The sequence below is a fragment of the Takifugu flavidus genome, chromosome 4, assembly GCF_003711565.1.
Source record: "Takifugu flavidus isolate HTHZ2018 chromosome 4, ASM371156v2, whole genome shotgun sequence".
Classification (NCBI taxonomy): domain Eukaryota; kingdom Metazoa; phylum Chordata; class Actinopteri; order Tetraodontiformes; family Tetraodontidae; genus Takifugu; species Takifugu flavidus.
Genome location: NC_079523.1, coordinates 11,943,047 through 11,965,409, shown reverse-complemented (window position 1 = coordinate 11,965,409; position 22,363 = coordinate 11,943,047). Strand labels below are relative to the sequence as shown.

Genomic DNA, 22,363 nt, shown 5'->3' with positions numbered 1-22,363 from the left:
CCCAAACCCACAATATTAGTGTTTTCTCAGAATTCAACGAGCATATGATGTTCATCTTTACCTTCGACAGGTTTACTAGCATTAAAGTCAAAAGGTGCCGGGTTTTCAGCCGAGGTACCAAAATGCTACGACTCTTCTGACTGAACTTGTTCAAGTGTTTATGGCTTCTTTGCGCAGTTTAAATAGAAAAAAATAAACCCTAAAGGCATCAACTATTTAACAACTAAGCTTGCAGGAAACTTGAAGGCTGTGTGTACTTTACCTGCAAGGTTTGTCAAATATGGCCGCTATGTTGAAATTGTGGAAAACTAAATCACTGTACTCCGACAGGCTGATTATATAAATAGTCTCGACTATCTGAGAGTAGACAAAGAAATGAGGACGAACAAAATCCGTCAGGATTAGAGATACAATTTTACTTCACATCAAACTTCAGTTACTTTTCTGCTCAGTATTTACAAAACTATATAGACTAGAGGTACTCAGACTAACTACTTCCATAATAATCTGTAATAGCTAACAAGTACTGATATAATACATTTTTTAAAAACAAGTATCACTGATGATAATAGAAAAGGAAAGACCGAGTCATTTTTAATGCCACTTTTTAACAATATATGGATATTCTGCCATTACTAAACTTTTTAAATGCTTCTCCTACAACAGACTGAACAAATTGTCCAAACCAAAGCACAACAGCTTAAGACAGAGTGGCACGGGAGCAGATGAGGTGACATCTGACTGGTCACAGAAACAACAGACTGAATCTGGGCACCTGGGCTGGCGGGGGCGCGTCGAATCAAACAAAAAGCCCATCAAAAAGGGAGGGGAAAAAGAGATCCTAGGATAGTTTTGGAATAATTTGAGAGAGGTTTGACTCGAAATGCAAAGTGAAAAGTTAGCATCTGTGCTGATTTTAATGTTGGTACAATCTTTACTTGTGTGTGGACACAAAAAGAATGAAAGGAATGCTTGAAACAAGGATTAAACATGCAAGAATTTTGGCTGTGCTCCACATAGAAGAAAAGAAAATACACATAACATGTTACTTGCAGTAGTGAGAATTAAATCAGGGTGGGACATCCTATGTAATAGTAGAGCTATCCGGTATCAATGTCCCCAGAAAACTGAGAAAGTCGCTCTGAACATTGCATACGCATCGTTGGTCTGCACCAGCACATGAGGTCTGATTGAAAATCTTTTAGGTGTTCCTGATGCCGAGGGCCTGCTCCAACTCCTGGCGCCTCTGCTGGACCTGAAAGACACGGCAACACAGATCTGAACGCTCCGCCACGTTAAATTGTCGACGGCAAGGGAAAATTGGGATTATTAATGAGTTGATAAATTAACGTTCCATCTGTAAATGCTGCATATAATTACTGCGGAGAGTGTGGTGGAGAATTTATGCAGATCTGCACGCACTTTAACATTTTCAAAAGTCAAATTCATTCATCATCTTCTGCTCTTAGCTCTTTTCTTAATGAGGTTACAAAAGAAAATGTGTTTTCATGTCAGCACGCTCTGCATGTTCGTCCCTCAGCCAGCCACAAGTGCTCTTTCACCACGTTCATAAATCCTTCTTTATCACCATCTCATACATTTACTCTCCTTCTCTCCTTTGTGGGTGTCTAAACCATCCCAATCTGCTCTATGTTTAGTCATTTAAAATAAAACAACGGATCCTAAGCCTAAATGAAAATAACCCTAAAGTAAGATAAAGCTCAAATGTCCAAGCTCAAGCCCCTTAGATGCATTTGTCAGTTTCTTTTGGCATTTTGTCCAATAGGTGTTGGAAATGTGAACCTGTGGATGAAGGGTGCCGCGAGCATGACGAAAGAAGATGAAAAGTCAGCAAAAAACGGATTACCTTGGAGTAGAAGTAGCGACAGACCGCCTCCTGAGCCCACGGCTGGTAGTAAAACTCCGCTCTCCGCTCCTCTTCTGGGTTCCCAACAACGTCAGTCATTGTCTGGAAACAAAGACACTTTTAGATTCAATTCTGACTTCCGGAAACTTTAAAGTTCCAAAGAATCGGATTAAAGTAAAAACTAAAATGTACGAGGGGATATTGGATGCTTTAAAGTACACTCGGTTGACATCTGCTGTGGATGGATGGCGGTATTGCGAGGCTGATTTTATTACCTCACCGAGGACTGGACTAACGCTGAAGCTGGTTGACAGCTGGTCAGCAGTGATTCAACTGATAGAAGGAAGGACAGCCCTCAGGCCTCCACAGAGGCGTTATTAAATGTTACAGGCTCTATTTTGACTTCACACTCCTGTTACACCTGAGTGAGCTAGATGCTTATGTAACAAAGTCCACTCTGGCCAGAACTGAACCTGGACTTAGGGAAAGAGTGACAGCTCTTAAATATTAACATGTGGACGTTGCATTGTTGTTTTAATTCACAGGAAATTACGTTTGATTTATAATATATTACCCAGTATGAGAATGAGGTCATGAGAGGTGGACTCACTTTGAGGTCTCTGCACTGGGACTGCAGCCAGTCGTTGATAAAGCCCTGAGGATCTCTAGCAAAACTCAACATGAATTCTCTCTGCGTCTTCAGCTGGTTTATGGTTTCAATGGTTTCGTGGATCTGAAAGAGAGATGTTATAGATCTTAACTTGTGGTTACTTCGATAATTACCTTCAACTGTCATGTTCTGATTTTTCTAAAGTCAATGTTCAGATACAGCTGTTACCTGAACCTTTTAGGAGTGCTGACTCGACCAAGACAAAAAGACTACAAGCGGTATCAATCTGTGCACGTGATCAGTCATCTCACAGCAGGTCAAAAAGACACGACCTCAAAAACTGGTTAAAGATTAATTCACAGCTCTGATGAATTTGTGCAAGCGGAAAAGTGGGAAGCCGCCTGGAGCCAGTTTGCATAATGGGAAACAGAATCTATGGAGCAGCTCGATGCACCGGGCTTAAAACACACAACCTTGAAAAATATGGAAGTTTGACAGTAATTGAGAGACTTTCCCAAGTTGTGATTCAAAGCATCTGTCATTTGCTTAAAAAGCAGCATATTTACAATGAAGCATGAAAGCCATCGTTGCAGACGAGCCTTTGGGTGCAGGTACCTTGTTGTCCAGTCCAGCTATCTCCTGCTGGCTGGCTGTAGAGAGCAGGAAGGAGTTCATCTGGGTCTTCAGCGTGTCATCCACCTCCACATCGATGTCATAGCACGCAGTCTTCTTCTGGTCGTTAGGGTCCACGCTGTCAGCAAAAACAACGGTGAGTTCACATCTTGGATCATTTTAATATTGCTGCGGAAGCGCCGATCTCTACCTGATCACATGGTTGATGATGATGGGGTCTGGTGGCATCAGGAGCGCGTGCAATCGCTGTGGGATCTCGGAAAACTTCATTCGCTGAGCCTCAAAGATCTGCAAGTTTCAGACTATTTTAGTCAGACTGAAGCAAAAATCCTGCTTTAAAGTGGAGGCGTGCAAGTGAGCATGTTTCCTTCGGCTGTTATTCTTAAATATCAGTTTGTCTGTAGACAAAGAAAGCCTCCGTGTCAGCAGTAATAACATATCTGCCTCTAAACGTTTATTACAACTGTTTATACTTGAGAGGTTTAAGCTCTATACTGAAGTCATTTCCACCCTTTGTTGGCCTCTCTCCTAATTACTGTCAATACTCTTTCGATACATCTCACCAGACAAGAACCCCGTGCTGTTTTTTTTTTTTTGATACCGAATTGATAAATGCTGCAGGAATTTCCCATTAACTTTCTGCCCGTTAATCTTGGCAAAGTCAAACAAAAACCTGTCAGTGACCCAGAAACACGCAGACCCTCCATATAAGGATAGAGATGAGAGACTGGAGAGATGAAGTGTTTTATATTCAGAGCAGGAAATATCCAGACCAGCTATGTGAATGAGGATCCTCCCAGCTTTACACTTCAGCCTTTGATTATTTTCGGATGATTTTGTGTGCGGCTACAGATATGAAGCCGTCTGATCTTTCATGCGATACGTCCGCTTACCTGCTGCAGATACTTGTCGCAGTTGATGAACTCGCGCTCATGAGGGTCTTGCAGTTTGTGGGTCTTCACGTACTGCCACAGAGCCTGGATAATGACCGGTCTGGTCTGAGTGTGGATCCCGAGCATACGAGCAAGCCGGGGGTCCAGCTTAAACTGAGGGGGCTGGATCAAAACAACAGGGTTGTGCTCTCAGGTTCTATTGAACAAACACGTGCGGCATTCCCACCTGGCTGATCTGAGAACAATCTGCAACAATTTACCTGGTAATCCAGCATGAGCAACACGGTGCAGCGCACGCCCACGTCACCAGGCCTCTTCACCTGGAAACCGTCTGTCTCCTGAGTGGTGGCAGTCCTGTGCCACTAAAATGACATCAATATTTATTCATTATTTCTAATTCTCAAATGAGAAATACGGAGAGCTGCTGGTCACAACAGGAAGGAGTCAACTACTAAAAGCTATAAACAAATAAATGAGAGTAATCTAATATGAAAACAAGAAACGAGAAAAGATCTTACTTCCACGAGGTGATTATCTGGGCCATACAAGTCTTTGTCCAACTCTATGACCAGAGACTTGAAGAAAGATGAGAACTTGCGCTTCTGTTTGGTGGCTTCATACTTGGACACGGCCGTCTGACATAGGAAATAAGAATTCATTCAATGCGATGTAATTTGGTTAAGAAAAACTCACCTGTCTAGATGTGCTTAATTGCTTCCTGTTATCAGACCAAGCAAACTAAACTAGGACTGTCTTACATCCTCCAGCAGACGGCCCTCAACACGGAGCTCCCATGATGCAACTGTGCCTTCTCCATCCTCGGCATCTGGTTTTGCTGGGTTGAAGGTGTTTGATATGAAGATCCGGAGTTTTCTCTTTTGCTATAAACACAAATAAAAGAAGATAAACCCCGGTGTCGTGTCAACGTTAGCAACGGCAAGAACAATTTCAAGTTCTGTACAATTGCACTGTCAACATCACAGAATATTCTAAGATGCAAGTCATTTTCCAGGACATCAAGAACAGCTTATTTTAGGAGGGAAACATACCTTAATGGGTCTCTTGAGGGCCTCCTGAATATCCAGCCTCTTGCGCATTATTGTCTGGTCCAGCTTCCTTTCAAAAGCCAGGAGATCCATGTAGGCCTGAGACTCTGGGACCAGTTCCCTGATCTGTGTATGAGAAAGGTTTATGGATCCACTTCCTCTGTGACAAGAACATTAAGTAGGTTTGACAATTAATGTACGGATGAACGGCAGTAAAGGGTTTTCTGTAAGCGATAATCACCCTCTGAGGGAGTATTTTATCCGCCATCTTCTTCTTCTTTGTGCTGTAACGTAAAACAATGAAGAAATCTGTAAACAAAATGGGAGCAATACATGGATTTCTGATCTGAGAGCTCTACAGAATCAGGACGGCTTACTTCTATTTATCTACTAGTATTCTTTCCCTCTTAGCAGTAAGTAATAAAACCAGACTGCTGCTGCATGAGGGGTCCAACTTACTGCTGGTTGCGATTCTGCTGCTGGACTTGCTGGATCTGCTGCGGGGCGGGCCTCTTCCGAGATGGATCCATCACGCCGGGCATAACGGGCCGAGACACGGGACTGTTGCCGTACCCTGGGGGCCCCATGGCTGGCCCCTGTGGAGTCATACGGCTGGATGGGGGCATGCCTGGTCTCTGCAGGAACAAGATTTATTTTATAAAGAGCAGAAAACATTGATGTAACAGCAGTAGGGAGAGGGGATAAAATTGGATTTCATTTGACAATTCAATGTTTGTTTGTTTTTTAATAGGAAAACAATATGTTTGGGGGCTTCTATGCTGTAATAAAATGTATGCACTCTGCAGTGGAGCCAAAGGAGACAAATGTTAACATGGTACCCTATTAGAGATGTCGTTTTTGGCCGTTACCCATAATGTTATCACCCCGGGCGGAAAAATGATTATGGCTGTGATATTGTGTGTTTTCCTGACATATGCACCTCTGTAAAACAACAAAAGCCAAATCACAAATACACCATCGTTTCCCTGCATATTAAAATGAAGCAGGCGATCGAGACGCGAAAAACAAATATTACACAAGCTCGGCACTGCACAGAAATACCTTCAATAGACGCATGCGCACACAAGGCTCATCATAACACATTAAAAAATGGATTTACAAGAAAACCGAACAGCTGTATCTATGCGTATTTCTTCACATAAAGTAGCAAATCTCACTGCCGACTCACCAATCCATGTGCCAAGAACTCGAACAGGCGACTTCTTGTATCTAAGTACATGAGTGCAGGTGAGAAGAGCTAAATTATCACGCCCCGATTGAAGGTTTCCGCATCAGCAGTAGGTCCGATAGCGAGATGAAGGCAAAGTGGATGACAGAAACTGAATTGTCATCAAATAGAGGCCGGATTAATATGCTCTGGCTGATAAAGAGGCGGGTGTGGGCAGAAAGGCACCGCAAAACCGTCATTAAGTGCTCTTTAGGCAGTACATCTGTGCAGCCTTGGTTTACCTGGGAACAAGCGGAATTCTGCAGCACTGAGAGAATAAGGACTTTTATGAAAAGCTGCCTGCCTGAATGAAAGCAGCCAAGGACGCCGGTGGGGGGGTACACATCGTTTTACTGAACCATGCCTAAGAGTGCCTGTAGCTAAGCAGCAAGCACTATCAACAGCTGTGGAGTACTCAAAAATGACTATTTTATTTCTAGACAACAAAGTATGACTGCAATGAGCTCTGATTTAATACAAAAGGGACAAATGTTGACAGATCTTGTGTGAAAACAGATGGCTGTGAATTGCCAACAATTCGTTTCAACACTAAGCTCTCAACAAGCAGGGAAACACCAGAGATGCCACAATGCCACGCCAAGAAACCTCTCTTCTACATCTCTGTCTAAAACAAACACCGAGGTGTCCAAACGACATCCCATCATATAATTTAGGAGAATTGTTGCGCCCAAGACTAATCTGATGTTTCATATGCACCAGAGAAGAGATGATTCTGCTTGGCTGATAAACAGATTATTTAATTTCCATGCACAGTCCAGAATAACAACAAAAAACCACTGTATTTTTTAATAAATAGACACGTGTACACATGTGAAATATCACTTGACGTTTTTGCCTTATATATTTATATTGTGTCCTTCCAAAATGTCTCAAAAGCATTTAAGAGTTTGAGATGGTCTTAAAAGTAGCAGAGTTTAGGTTCATTACATGTGCCACAGCCATAGCGAAGTTTTCATGATTTCCCAAAAGACAAACTTCTCAAGTCTTGTGTGAGGCTGATAAGGACGGACGAAAAGCCTTTATTCATCTCCAGCCAAGCATGTTTGTCTCGAGGAGTTAAAATGTGTTACAGCAACCCAGTTTCCTAAAAAAATGTACACAAATTTTGCTATATTTAAATCTCAAAACTTCCCAGAAACACTGTTTTGGCATTGTTCTTACAGGAATTATGGGCCAGTCTTGGTAGGTTTATCATTTCTTTGATAAACTGGTTTTATTTTTAGAAACCTAATGGTTTTGTTGCTTTCCCTGGCATGCTCTCGGCATTGATGCACGCCTTGTAGTGAACGAGGAGTTCCAGGCTAAAGCCAGCGGCTCCGTTTTTGAGGAAGAGGATGAACAACCTCCTGATGAAGATGGTCAAAAACCAACCTTCGATCACAACTACGGCCGCGACGCTGCAGGAGCAGAGGATGCTGCTGCAGCTGCAGAACCACCAGGCAACGAAAACTAAGCTTCAGGGATTTGGAAAGTCAACAGAGAAAAAAAGTTGACCAATGATTCACTCCTGGCTGCAGCCATGTTCCTGAGGTAATGATACAGTTTCATGGGCTACTTTTGGCCATCATTGTTAAGGCGACATTGATATGGAGACATTTAAATACTTTATTTAATCTAGTGTGATAACCTTTAATGTAAGCGTTTAATGTATAACACGTATTATTCTTAGATTATCCTGTTGAGATCTTTAATCCACATATTAGCCATCGAAGAGGCTGGGTAAGACTTTTAATTAATCTCAGCTGTAAACGTTTGAGGGAAAAAGTTTAAATGAAACGAGTTTTTACTGTGGAGCGCGGACACGCGGATCTAACAATTCCACGCACATGAAGGAAGGCGTTTATTGTCGACGTCGGACAATTTTCCTGTACCAAATTTCGGCTTCCTGCAGACAGATCTATGATTTTCATTCATAGGTGAGATCCCAACGGTAGCCGTAACGTTGGAACTATCCAGAACCAACGATTGGATCCCAACAGAAGCGTCTCTCTACAGGACGACGGTGAACAGCAAAGACTATTTATCGCAGCACAAAGATAACAGTGAAATCAGTATTTTGCAGCAAGAACACTAAACGAGGATTAGCCAAACAGCTAACTAGGTTAGCATGCTAAGCTAACAGGCTACCGTGACTAACTTTACTGGCAGCGGGCGGGAGGGTTAGCAAATTCAAACTACAAACTCCGATAGCAACGCAAAGTGACGTTTTCAAACTTTTACACAAATTCGCCATTTTCAGTGAGGCCACCGGCTCCGTAAAGGAGTGAGCCACAACAGTAACGATGGTTCTTCTTAGCCACCAGTGACAAAGCAGTTGTAAGAGGCTTTGTTCTAGCGGACAGGCTAACGCGACCGTAGCAAAGATGGAGCGATATCTCACCGGGTACCCAGGCCCAGGCATCGGGGAACGGTACATGTGATTCTGTGCAGCTGGTGATGGTCCCATCCTTCCCGAAGGAGTCCCCGGACCCATGCCGGGTCCGGCACCGGGTACAGGTGGTCCCGGTCCTATTGCTCCACCACCACCTCCCGTCGGTGCAGCCTGAAACCCCCCTCTGGCCGCCATGTCTTCTCAGAATGTCGCCGGTGGGGTGGATGCACACAGGCGGAGGTACCGCGAGAGCGTGAACGGGGGTTGGTTTTCTATCGGAGGTTCCTCACCGCCCCCTGCTGGTCATTGGATGCATTGCCATGAATGAATCACGTTAAAATTAGGATAGGATAGGATAGGATAGGATAGGATAGGATGGGATGGGATGGTAAGAACGATAAGGAGCACCACAATATTAAGATAATTGAACTATGACAGGTAAAAGAATAAGTAATTAACAAAGTTATTTACAAAAGCCACTCGACCCCCCCGTGACGCTGAGACCCCAAGACCACGTTGTTAGATCCTTTGATCAAAGTCTAACTTGTGCAAGCTCCTGCTCAGGCTTCAATAACCACTGACTCAATAACTAGTTCTTTGATAAGCATGGGAATGTCGGATCTGTACCCAAGGTTAATTCAGTGGGGAGGACATTCCGCTGGCTCTTGGCCACATATGAGAAAGTAAGAACAATCCACCAGTAATACTGGATATAAAATGTATAACTTATTTTAAGCATTTTTATTTTTGCAACTGTCAATAAAGCTACATATGTTGTATTTATGGGCTCTTGTAATTATTGTCAAATTTAACATCAGTATTCTTTCTGTGATTTGGAGATTTGGTCCACTTGTCTCCATGCTGCCTTGATCTAAGCCTCTGGCTGCCTTCTACATGGATGGTCATTGCATTATTCAGCTGGTTGGTCCTGTCAGCTGCTCTTGTGGTAATGTCACCTGTGACTCTTGGTATTGGGGCTTTGAACCTAACTGGTGGTCTTTGCTCCCCCATGTTATATCATTTTAACAAGATAAAATATTTTATACATACCAGACAGGGGAATTTCCCTTGTTTAACCAGCAGAAAATGGTGCAATAAGAACAAATTGGAAGAGCTGAAAAAAACAAAACAGAATGGAAAAACAGAAAATACATGCAAATCTTTGTAATTGCAACAGAAAGTAAAGCGTGATCAGCACACAGCTATGGGATGTAATTGCAGCAGCCGTATGCGCATGTTTATTGCACAGGAGAGCAATGTAAAGTGCAAAAAGTGACTCGAAACCTTTTATCGATATAAATATCAGATTTTATTAAACTGTGTGATGATGGTGGCGCCACTGACCTTTCTACAGCAACCTGCTGCTTACAGAGCTGCTCACAGTCTGATGGAGGTGGTGATAGGTGTTGTCCATGACAGATACATCAGCCTTAATGTCGTCCTCTCACTCACCTTAATTGTACAGCATCCTTCTTTAGTCTCTATAGTACTTTTAGGCCTGCAGACATCAGGATGTGGAGTATGTGGTCTCCTTTACCCTCCTTATATATCCTCTGTGTCTGGGTTTGCTCTTATGGTTTATTCAATCCACGCAGGTTCTATTAGCTCGCTGGAATCCTGTTGGTGGTTAATCTTTGGTTTCTAGTTATGATAAATATCATCGATAATGTCTAAAAGGTAGGTCAGTAGGTAGGTAGGTAGGTAAAGAGGGAGGTGTTGAATTAATTTTAACTTCCATGATTGTGGCTGCAATGGCAAAAATAAGAAAATAAATAAAAACCATATAGTTGGAGTTTGACATGTTCCTGAACATGTTTGACATGTTTCTGAACATCATCGTTTCAGTGTAACCGGTTTTGTCCTCCTTGCTCATTAGTTCATAGATCATAAACACCAAGATGAATGTCTTTGAAGGTATCGTTTTCCATCTATGACCAGACAGTAAAGCGAATGTAAAGCCTCTGAAGTGGTGTCTGTATAACAAGTAAACATCCAGTTATGAGTGGAATTGCTGCAGTCCTGTAAGTCCCTGACAGACTCAAACGCTTTCTAGTTTCCCCACCTTTGATGTCATCACACTCCCCTCCAATTAGCGAGGAGCTATGCTGGCGCAAAGCATGCTATTGCATCTGTTTGTGTAGACACCATGTCATCTGTGAGGGCACGAGGAAGAGTAGGTGGGGAATATATCTATCTGTTTTCCTTTTATTTGAGACATAATGCACACAAAGGGCCAAACCTCATTTGTGAGAGTGTAATTGTTTTTCCAAGATGTGACTCAAAGCCTCACAAACTATTTGGCAGCTTGTGTTTAAGATGGTTGCTGATGACTACATGATCATTTGGAAAGTTTCCACTCTTGCGGGATGAGTTTAGTATCTAATCTAATTAAAACACAAATAAAAGGAAGGATCATGTAGTCTTTCATTTCCCCAATTACCAGACATATTAAAGGTTATATAAAAGGTTTCATTTCGCCTGAGGGAAATGCCACAGAGGGTCTGGTTAAGTCTTATTTCAGGATATGAAATAATGGAATAAAGGCTCAATAAATTTAGGGGACAAATAAATCCTCAGCGTCTTTCAGGTCTGAGAAGCTTGGCTGTGTGGTAATTATTAATCCCCTTAATGAACAGAATGTTAAGCAGAGCTGCACAGAGTCAGCTGATGACAAACGACTGCGAGTGATAATTGCACTGAGACATCGGATAGAATAAATTTATACTGGAAATGTGGCTCATCTGACATGCAGGAGGAAGGGCACTGAGACAGGCTGGAAAGTTAATTCTGCTCTCAAGAAAGAAAGAAAGAAAATAAAATCCACCCTTGTGCAGGATGGATCTAACCTCATCAATAATCCATGCTTAATATCCCTCACTGCAAACGTTATTCAGTGTCAGTCATGAGCGACTACTTCATCACTGTTTCCCGGCGCATGAAGGTTTCTCGAATCCTCCTTATTATGCACACGATTTCCCTGCATGTTACTAGACACAATAAAAAAATGCAAAAAGCAGGTCCCAAATAAAAAGGTTTTCACCAGGTTAAGTTTATTTGTTCAGGATTTTTTAATTTCTGTGCTGCACAGTCTCAGTAGCAAACATTTGCTACTGAGGCGAATGGTTTTGGGCATAAAGCGGCCATGATAAGCCAATTACTGCTGATTTCAGGTGCAGAATACTACCCCACAATAGGTGCCTATTGATCCCAGAACAGCTTCATTCCCTTTTATTTTTATTAGCTACAACATCAACACTAATCTTTTTTTTTGAAGGAGGTATAATAGCACCTCCATCACGCCCCCAGAGCCTTTTTTTAGACCTGGAGAACATCTGGTGAATGATTTGATGCTGTTTTTCTGACCTGCACGCTTTTGCTCATTCAAAGGGCGAGAAAGGAAAACCGGAAATGAGCAGTGTCATCATTTATTTTCCGTCCAATCTGTCTTATTGGTATGTACAACAACAAATAGTCATTAAAAACACACTGAAAGAGGAAACATTTTTAATCAGACGTTGAGTCCGCGGAGCGTCAACCTCTGTGTTGTTTCCAGCTGAGGTTCCTCACAGATGAATTCTCGCTCACGGCTGATTGTTTGCTCTCCCACTGGAATAGTCTAAACAAAACCTTCCTAAAATAACCTTCAATATCAGGGATGAGTGTAGGCTAACGCAATCTGACGGCACATCCGCGGGCATATTGGACTCTGATAATGCATACATCAGCGTTGCTTTCCTACTTGGCTGCACCAGATATACAGAAGAAGACAAGACCAGGAGTAACAGCTTGGTGCTGAGACTCTTGATAAAACCAATATTGGCTGTGCAGAATATTTGTCATCCATCAGTTTGTCGCGCGGCTGCTGAAACAGTAATGCCACTTCAAGAATGTGGATTTCCACAACAAAAATGCAGCACAGCTCTTAAACTGCACAAAGCATCGGCAGATAACTCATCCTGTCGTGAATCCCGACTCACTGCAGTGACTGAAAATCGAGAGAAAATGTCACAAGAAGCAAAACACAAGATAAAGTATGGATTAGAGAGAACCCAGACGCCTTGGATGAAATGCAGAATGCTTGATCAGATTGTCTACGAACATCTTGTGATTTAAAATTAACCTTCATGCAGCATCGGAGTGGGAAAATACACCAGCTATCTCTGCCGACGGACCAAAAAGGAGAACTCAGCGGACAAAATGAACACATCAGAAAAATATGCTTCCAAAATCATGGTCGGATTTTATTTATACTTTGATAACTAAATAGACCAGCTTACTGCCTGAAAGATGGAGACACAATTATCAGGCAATACCCAGTTTGTTTATATGAAAGAAAGAAAAAAAGAAGATAAACACCATATTAATAATATGACAATATATCAAGAATAGTAGGGTTTCTTTTACATCACCTCTAAATACTGGTGGTATTGTGCTTTGATAAGACTTTTGTAACTAGAACACAGATACATACAGACTTAACAGCCCCAAACGAACCTCCAAAGATTTTAGAATTTAACCTGGGAGAGCAAAAAAATTGATGAAGACTTGTAGAGATGAAGAACAAAATGAGGCATAGCTCCTCCATTTGTACACTGAACAGACACGCACACGAGCACCGACGCACACCAAGCGCGTTGGTTTTCAGTAGTGAACAGAGCCACTCGGCACGCTGCTCTCATTAATAACATTCGGATGAGGAGAGCTGGGAAGAGGACTCGGCATCCCCTTCTACTTCTACTCTCAAAATGCTTTTTTTCATGAAAATTTGGTGGCTCTCATTTCTGTTTACAGCTGTTGGTATTTGGGCTTGTGCTGCTTTATAAGATGAACTCTCTCAGAAATATTTAGACTGTGTTCATAACTCCATCACTCTATGCATGGTCACATACTGCACTCTTATTTGATTTCCATAGATACACTGCAGTGCATTAATAAAACAGAACAGGGTCCTTTCCTATTCACTTGTGACATTCAGCTGGAATAATAGTACAAAAGCAGAATTTCTAATAGTCTACCTGACCCATTTCACTGCCTTTTGTAAATATGTGTTTATTCTGAATATTACGCATGTTTTCCTACATTTGGGAAGTTCAAGATCCGCAGCTCATCATCCCAAAGGTCTGGAGAACCCTCATAAAAAGGTCAAAGGTGAGAATTGATGCTAAAGTTTGACATAATGCCACAAATGTCACAACAGGTCGTTCCTTCCTACATTTGTCAATGCGACTCGAGGTGCTACAAAGTTTTAATGTGACATCCGCAGAATGGAAAAGTGTCACCTGTCGTTAAGGCTGAGAGCCTAATGAGATCACAGCTTTAGTGAGTCAGGGTCGCTCACTCCAGCAGCAGATGAGGCAGTTCTCTCCATTTCTACACCTACACCTTAGTCACACACAAAGAAACACACACACACACACACACACACACACACACACACACACACACACACACACACACAGGAGAGCACAGTTTGATCCATAAATGAAAAGAAAAAAATACCTGTAATATGGGATGTATCCTTGTGTACATCACTGAGGCAAACTTGGCATTTGTATATTAATATAAAACCAAAAGTCTCAATGAAATCAATAAAAAAAAACCATGCACTAGACTAATACGAGCATGCATTTACATGATGAGTCCTGAAATGATCACGGTACATTTCAAACAATTAGACGTTGCACTTCACCAAGGCGAGCCCTGGAGGGTGGGGGGAGGCGTGCCCGCTCACCCGGCTACACTCACCGCAAACAGGGATACATTCTCCCCAGACTGACTTTGGAGTCCAGCAGCTGCTTGTGCGGAGCGCTGCAAAATTTACAGATGTCTGCACACGGTGGATTAAGCAGAATTGAGATTTGTCCCACGAACAGGTTGCACGGTGTTATATAAAGGCGCAATGGGGAGGGATGGGGTGGGGGAGGGGGGTCATGATAACTGTACAGATTTCCTTCTTCTCTATTCTAGGCTTTAGAAGGAGGCCTGTGTTGGGGAGGTTCCAGTTTGTATTCCAAAAGTCAGAAGAGACAGGAGAGTTCGGACGGCTGCGTGACCTGTCCGTTATTTAACTATTTGGGCTGTCCTGTCCGCTCCTTTTGGGTTATCGTTGTATGGGTGCATGACCCTGTGAGGCATGGCATCAGTTCAGCTCACACCCCTTCCCTCCCCTTCCCTCCCACCCCCACCCCCCACTCTCCACCTTCGCCGAACAGTTGTTATGGTGTGGTTGGCTTTGGTTGCATAGCACGCTCTTCGATGCTACGCCCGTGTCCGCTCAGCACGTGAAGTCCTCAAAGTTGGTCTGGCCTGGATGGTGAGGTAGCATGTTGCCGGTATACGACGATGGCGTACGCAAGTTCTCACAAGGAGTCTGCGGAGAAGGAAGTGTGTAGACAGAAGGAAGACATTAGCACTGACAGATGGAGGTAAGCCCAGTACTCAAGGGCAGTTTTGGCAGTATTTCACTTCATCTTTTATTCTTTAATAGCTTTAGTTACAGGCTAAATTGTAGATTACGGTTAATCCAAGCAGGCTCTGGTCAGCGTTTGAATACATTTTGTTTGTGTTCAGATCAAAGAGGGGAATCATTCAAATTGTAGTAAAAAGTATTTTTCTTTAGAAATCTGACTAAAGCGTCTTTTGTTGCTGTTTTCCGGTTGACAAGCTGCTGGAGGGGTTTAACATTTACTATGGTGGGCTGAGTAAATCAGAGCTTCTCAAGCGTCTTCAGAGAGATTCTCAGATGGGGATTTAACCCCCCCCAAAACAACAACACTATTTAACAATGATAACTGTTCTAGACCTTAAGTATATACAGTATATATATATAGTTTGTAGCTTGGCTACAAGATGAAGAGCATGAACAGCCAGAAGGAGAAAACTGCCCCATGGAGGAGAAGGCTAGAGGCAAAAATTGTGGGACACGGAGAAAAGTCAGCCTCCTAACAGAGCTGAGTAGAGGTGTGAATCTAAAGACAGAACTGCCCAAGAAATATAACAAACTGTCCATAACTGAGGCACTGGAGACTGCTAAGCAAAAGCTCACAGCCCTGGCTAGCCGACTGAAGAGGTACACAAGAGAAGTAGAGGCAAGGAGAATAAACACAATGTTCTCCACCAATCCAGCTAAGGTCTACTCTTAATGGCAGGGCAACAAGATGACAACAGACCCCCCCAGAGCTGAGACTGAGCAATACTGGAAGCGTATCTGGGAGAAAAAGGCAACACACAACACTAATGCTCAATGGCTGCAAGACCTACAGACAGAGCACAGCCAACTCCCAGAACAAGACCCAGTAGTCATCACCTTAGCAGAAATCTACAGGAGACGCCCCTGCAACAGTCCAGCATGTCACAGCAGGGTGCAAGATCTTGGTAGGCAAGGCATACATGGAGCGGCATAACCAGGTGGCTGGCATAGTGTACAGGAACATCTGCACTGAGTATGGACTGGAGGTCCCAGGGTCCAGGTGGGAGACACCCGCGAAAGTGTTGGAGAACAAGCAGGCCAAGATCCTGTGGGACTTCCAGATCCAGACTGACAAAATGGTGGTGGCCAACCAGCCTGACATAGTGGTGGTGGATAAACACCAGAAGACAGTGGTGGTGATAGATGTAGCAATCCCAAGTGATAGCAACATCAAGAAGAAGGAACACGAGAAGCTGGAGAAATACCAAGGGCTGAAGGAGGAGATGGAGAGAATGTGGGGCATGAAGGCAACAGTGGTCCCAGGAGTGACTCAACCGTTAGACTCCCAGGCCTCTGGTAGAGGACCCGAGCTGAAGGAGGCAACGCCCAGGAGGGAGAGGAAGAGATTATTTTATTATTATCATCCAACCGTCCATATGCACACACACATACACACACACACACGCACGCATATATGTATAAAACCCTCTTCACAACTCATTTATAAGATGACCTCAGCCTTACAAAAGCATGAGAAAATGAGAATTAATTAATTAAATAAGAAGAAGCGCCACTGAGAGGAATTTAGAGAAAATATTTTCATAAAAACTGACAAAGATGGATGGAAAGTGGACGAGGGCGCTTTGTTTTTATCAACCTGGATGCAGACGTACAACTAAGTGAACTGGCTCTGTCTCGACTCCGGCATAAGTGAACTGTCATGCTGTCTGAAGTTCCATTTCCAGCCTGTCCCTGCTGGTCCTGAAACCCCCCCAGCTGTGATTAAATTCAAACCACTGTGTACTTTCTGTCTGGCCAGCTCTTCTATTTATTCTTTTTCACACTTCCCTTTTCTTTTCTAATTTACTTAATTTTTATCCCCTCACTCTTTTTTTTAAACTGGTCCCCAACACTTTGACTTGTCCTCAGTTGCTCTGAGACAGTGCAGATGAAGACCAGCAGTGTGTAACAGCAGCACAAACCACACAAACTGGAAGGTTAAAGCGGCGGCCTACTGACATGGCGTTTCACATCATCCAGGCTCAGCACAGCTCCGCGGTCATTGTTGTTATGGCCTTTGTGTTTCTTCTTCGTGCACCTGCACAGCTTGTACTTGATCACCTGAAAAAGCAAAAAATGTTTTTCATCAGTCAGAGATGCTACATCTCACTCTGTCTCACATCCCCCCCCTTCCCCAGCACACACACGCACACACACACACCACTGAGGTCCTGCCATCAGTAGGGTCATTCAATAAGACTCTTGTTTTCAACACATCTGTAATGGGTCATATTGTAAGTAATATAGTAAGTTACACAGCTTCCTAATTAGCATCAGTGCTAGTGTCAATATTCTGAGACAGCTGAACCACAAGCCTGATTATCTTTACTGGTAAAAAGAGTGATTAAAAAAATGAGTGATTAAAAAAAACCTGGCTTCAGCGTATTCAAAGGAATTCTCTCGGAGGTAGGTGTGCATGCAGTGATGTAAGGCTCAAGCATCTGGTCTTTAGCGATACATCTTGTTTTTTTTTTAATGTGGCAGTACCTTTGGTCTTAGCACGCAGACAACAACACTGGATTCTTTCAAGTCTGAAGAAAGACACTTGCTCTGCTTTGATTGCTATGCAAAGTGACCTTGGGTTTCTCAAATGGTGCTTTACAAGTCAAAGTTATTATTATTATTAGCCTTAACTATCCTAATGTGGGTGCTAATAGACCTGTAAATCAAGTTACTTGTGGCCGTCCTTTGCTTAGACATCTGAGTACTGAGAAGAACTTTAGCCTTCTTTGTCCTAAACATATCACAATAATGTGATAACTCCAGAAATTGGATAAGGATGGGAACGGACATAATACCGTCCCATACAGTCACAATCTTAATGCCTAATCCTAAACAACCTCAACCCAACTTTAACCTCAACCTTAAAACCAAAGACTGAGCCTCAAACAGCACTGTGAAACCACAATGGCCAAAACATCCTCGCTTCCCAAAAACCTGCCCGCCTTGCTGACAAAATGAATATTCTGGCCCTCACTGAGTAGCGGGAACAATAACACGTGCACAAATTCAAGGACAGAAACACAAAAAGGCTCTCTGCTTTCCTAGTGGGAGAAAAAAGCAGCAGCAAGTTACTTTAATGAGAAACGACTGAAACATCCTGACTAATTTAAAATATAATACATCCAAAATGTTAATGTATTCAGTGTCACTCAGAGGTGCATGTGCAAACGTGTGCGTTATGCACTCAGCTGCAGGGGACACACTGTTCGTCACACCTTCTAAAACACATCTTACTGTGAAAACTGACATTTTGTAAAAAACTTCATTTGGCTGATTGACTAAATTATATAATAATAGAGCGGCACACATTTGCATAAACATTGTGTGTGTATTTGTATCCTTTAAGCAAATTAGATGTCTGAATTTGGCTGAAGAGGAGACACTTTACCTCATACAGATAGTCAAAGAGTTCAAGGATGGTGAGGATGCTGGCGCCAATGAAGAGTCCCATCTGACCCCCAATATCACCTGATCAAACAGATATAGAAGCTGAAATGGTACTTTAGTTCAAAACAGAAGTCATCCGCGCGCGCAGATACAAGCTCTGAAACACACTTTAAAAAAAAAATTGTCAGAGCGTGAAAAGCAACGCAATGAAACAGAAAATATGGATCTTGGATGTGGTTGAAATTCCACGCTAGATTAAAGAGACAGTTTTGTGTCTTCTGGGATCAAAACACTTATTATAAAGAAAAAAAAGAATCATGCACTTGCTTTACTGTCACTTTGGATTAAAAAAAATAAAAACCCAAAACAAACCCCATCTGCCACGCAGCTCTCTGCACATTATCTCTTCCCAACAAACCATTCGACAGTCATTTTCTTACCCAGAAGGCCTGCCAATTCATATGCTTTCTTCTGTTCAATGGTTTCATAGTTCAATGCTTCAAAGAAGATGTCCAGGACAAGAATGTTATCGCTGCAGACAGAGGGGGGAAACGTGCAGTCATAATATTACAAATATATTTTATTGCATATCAGATTGTTGTGCCGCCAGACAGCCCACGCCGATGCATTTTAAAAGTCTCATTTTTGTCCGACTAACATATTAAATAGATATTTCTTTTTATGTTGGGCCACTATATCAATTCCTTTAGCATTGGAACAGGATGGGATTGATGGAAACATCTTTCCTTATTCCCCTTTTATAGTGACTGTGCTACTTCCTGTACAAAACAGAGCAGAGTTAAGGGAACCGCTGCTGCTAATTTCCCTAGTTGACTCTAATCACTGAGGAAAATAAGGGAAATGATGACAGGGCATTCACGCTTCGTTCATTTGTTGTAAAAGTATTGTGTTGTATTTTATTCTCTCAGCAGAAACTGATTAAAAAAACACACAACCTGGATTAGTTTCTAGGCCCAGGGCAATTTTGGCTCCTGTATATCTCCGTTGTCGGAATGAGACATCACAGCCCGCAGGAGCCAACATCAAAACCATAGCCGGACTTTGTAGTTTCCCTTCTTTTGGTTTGTAATTGCTGCGCCGCTGTGGTGCAGTCATTACAGAGTGTGGTATCTTCACAGGAACTGTGCCGAAGCCAAAGGCCAAACTAAAGTGACTAACTGCAAATGACATCTGGAGTTATTGAGATGGAGGCGTAGTAATGCCACAGCGTCTGCTCCTCTGCAACATCAGAGACACATTTCAGCGTCATCTCCGCGCCAACCTCATCAAGAACAAACAAGACATACATATGTCTTGCTTCCTGGCCGCTTTTTGATTTCAATTTCAGGCACGTGGGGGTAATGTCATGTGCTCGACACAGAATGAACATGTGGTGTTTCCTCACTTAGCATTGACGTAGGGATTCATATCAGCAACACACTTCACAGGTGTTGCACCGTTAACACTAATTTATGACAGAAATAAAACACCACAATTGTTCACCGACAAAAATTTGGGATTTAGTGGGCGATCCTGAAGATTTTGCCAAAAAAACCTGCAGTAGTTTAAATGATCACGTGAATCCTTCAGGCACGGCCAAACACATTCCCCGAGGACCACAATCCAGCCGTGTTTTCTATCCAACCAGGCAGGCATCCCTGGTAAAAGTTTTGCCTACCTGGTAGGATAGTAAACCCGGCTGGATTGGGTCTGGGTTTGGACACCCCTGCATCTATTGTCTTCTTAAAAGCATAGACTGTTTGCAAATGATACTGCCAGCAGTTGATTGCTGCACTCATATCTCTGCAATTCTGAAACATTTTTTAGCTTCAGTTTATGTCAGTAGAGACAGAAATGACCTAATCCTGGTTGTCAGATGGAAAAAGGCTGGAATGATGATAGTAATGAGCAATGATAGTAATCTACCTGAGAAATCAACAAAATATGACAGAGAGCTATTTCAATATTTAGCTTCTAGTTCTTTAAACAGCTGAAAAAGTAGATCCCCTCCTTTTGTCTGGTAGTCTGTGGGGAATTTATGGTTTAGATTTTGTTCTAATTGCTGCTTTTCAATATGGAAGTATACTAGTGTGAAGTGTTGAATGCATTGCACGTCAGGGTAATGGCTCTGTTTAGTTACTAACCTGTAATTTTGGTTGAATGCTGCCAGAGAGATGAAATCTTTTTCTCAGCCTCTTGTGACAGAACGCGAAGGAAAGACAAAGACTAGAAATAAAGGCAACGTGACAGGTCCTCATCTATCCGTGGGGATTTGTTTTTCCGGCAGTGTGACTACATGCTGTGTTAATTAGCTCGTTCTCAACAGGGCGTAACAGATAAAAGAGCGTATTACTGCCGTAGCAACGTCGTCTTTCCCTAAACTAATTTTGATCGATTCCAAACTCGGGTCACAGAAGTGCTTGGTGTTGCAGATTAATTCCGCCTGAAATGTCTTCATATTTCCTCCTTCCATTTTGACCGGCTGCAGCAGTAACTTTGCTGTGGTGGAACAAATGACTTCTACTGCAGCTTTAATTAAGTTAAATGCGTGCAAGAGTTTGAGGAATTATTCTATCCGAGACCAATGGCTTCTTACCAAAAACCCCTTTCAAAGACTGCTTTTACTGTTTCTTTGAAAGAGCCCTTGTCTTGAGTTGGAAAACTTTGATCATTCTAAAACATAGCCGGAAGTATTAAAAGTTGTGCATTCAAGAGACGTAACGTCTGAAATCGTGATTTATGGTTTTCAGGGTTAGGGGCAGTGCTTGATGCGTGCTGGCTATCCACAAACCACGCATCTGTGATGGGTAGTCTCTGGGAAGGAATCCAGCCCCCAAACTCTCTGGAGTGTGAACACAAGATAAATCCGGAGCTGCTGCTGGGACAGAGGCAGGGACAGATGTCGGGCCGCTCATGCCAAAATGGCGCAGCTGCTTATGTTTAGGTGGATCTGCTGCTTTTAAAGTCTTTTTAAATCCAAGATCATTGCGTCATCGAGATGTAGAGGCACAATCGTGCCGCACCACATTCAGAGAAGTGTATTTGTATTATCTGGGGAACTTGCGGTGCTAATTTGCTGGACCGGAACATCCGACTTACGCGATGTACTGCTCTGTCTTGTTGAATTTCTTGGCGAGGTATTTGGCTGACGCCTTGCTGGGAATCTTGACAAAGGACATCTCTTTGCCGTAACGCGTCAGGTTGCACGGCGTCTCACACACGCAGTAGTCGTTGTCTCTCTCGACGAGAAAGTCTGAGGAGGGAGTGAGCCAGAAGGAGTGGGGAGGAGAGGGGATGAGAGGGGGGAGGATGCATGATGGAGAGGTTCAGCACGTTGTCTGAGGACTAACAGTAATATCTGTGATCCTTCATCATCCGCATGGATCAGGTGCGCTGCACAGCCCTATACAAAATACTGAACACACACAACGTACAGAATTAGCTCCTTACCCAATGCGGGATCTGCACACTCCTTGTACTGCTCCGGGGTGCAGTATGGGGCATCTCCTACAGAGATACGCCAGGAAAAAAACCAAAAAAAGAGTCAAGATATCAAAGATGATATCATATTGTAAATTTTTTTTGAAAAAGCTTCATTTCCTCACACACAAAAGCGTGACCTTTCCCTTCTGTCCATGCTGCTTATCTAACGCCGCTATCAGATTAGCATCTTTGTGTATTTGTAAGGCAATGGCTCTTTTTTACTTCTGCTGCCTCCTTATCTACACTTATATACTTGTTTTGCTTTCGTCTCCACTACCCTCCTCATCTTTCTCTCTCTCTCAGCTGAGCAGCCCTTCTTTATCGTTCGGCCCAGCACTCGTCAATAGATGTG

The 22,363-nt window shown here is 42.8% G+C and overlaps 2 protein-coding genes across 5 annotated transcripts in view; both read right to left on the bottom strand.

Annotated features, from left to right (window-relative positions):
* Positions 1–395: 395 nt before the first annotated feature.
* On the bottom strand, positions 396–8,910 carry smarcd1 (SWI/SNF related, matrix associated, actin dependent regulator of chromatin, subfamily d, member 1). The gene is made up of 13 exons (XM_057030600.1): positions 8,679–8,910; positions 5,509–5,684; positions 5,291–5,333; positions 5,053–5,175; positions 4,762–4,884; positions 4,522–4,638; positions 4,264–4,365; positions 4,004–4,165; positions 3,301–3,398; positions 3,093–3,228; positions 2,478–2,600; positions 1,868–1,969; positions 396–1,255 (listed from the first exon to the last, which is right to left on the bottom strand). Exons 1-13 carry the CDS (start codon positions 8,862–8,864, stop codon positions 1,202–1,204), a joined length of 1,545 nt encoding a protein of 514 aa, XP_056886580.1. The 5' UTR covers positions 8,865–8,910; the 3' UTR covers positions 396–1,201.
* Positions 8,911–12,078: 3,168 nt separating this feature from the next.
* The window catches only part of asic1b (acid-sensing (proton-gated) ion channel 1b), a 115,381-nt gene continuing 105,096 nt past the window's right edge, over positions 12,079–22,363 (bottom strand). For all 4 annotated transcript variants that reach the window (XM_057030280.1, XM_057030279.1, XM_057030277.1 and 1 more), the window contains 6 exons: positions 21,979–22,035; positions 21,628–21,781; positions 18,969–19,060; positions 18,530–18,609; positions 17,098–17,199; positions 12,079–15,039 (listed from right to left, as the gene is read on the bottom strand). In XM_057030280.1, coding sequence (XP_056886260.1) covers positions 14,944–15,039; positions 17,098–17,199; positions 18,530–18,609; positions 18,969–19,060; positions 21,628–21,781; positions 21,979–22,035 — 581 coding nt within the window. In that variant the 3' untranslated portion in view covers positions 12,079–14,943. The remainder of the gene's footprint in view (positions 15,040–17,097; positions 17,200–18,529; positions 18,610–18,968; positions 19,061–21,627; positions 21,782–21,978; positions 22,036–22,363) is intronic.

Bases quoted from the DNA above. Each gene is read 5' to 3' on its own strand.
- smarcd1 (XM_057030600.1), bottom strand. From the start codon at position 8,864: ATGGCGGCCAGAGGGGGGTTTCAGGCTGCACCGACGGGAGGTGGTGGT. The intron at 5,685-8,678 runs GTGAGATATCGC...TTGTTCCTGCAG, and splicing joins TGCCTGGGCCTGGGTACCCG to AGACCAGGCATGCCCCCATC. The intron at 4,166-4,263 runs GTAAATTGTTGC...GTTTTGATCCAG, and splicing joins TGCTCATGCTGGATTACCAG to CCCCCTCAGTTTAAGCTGGA.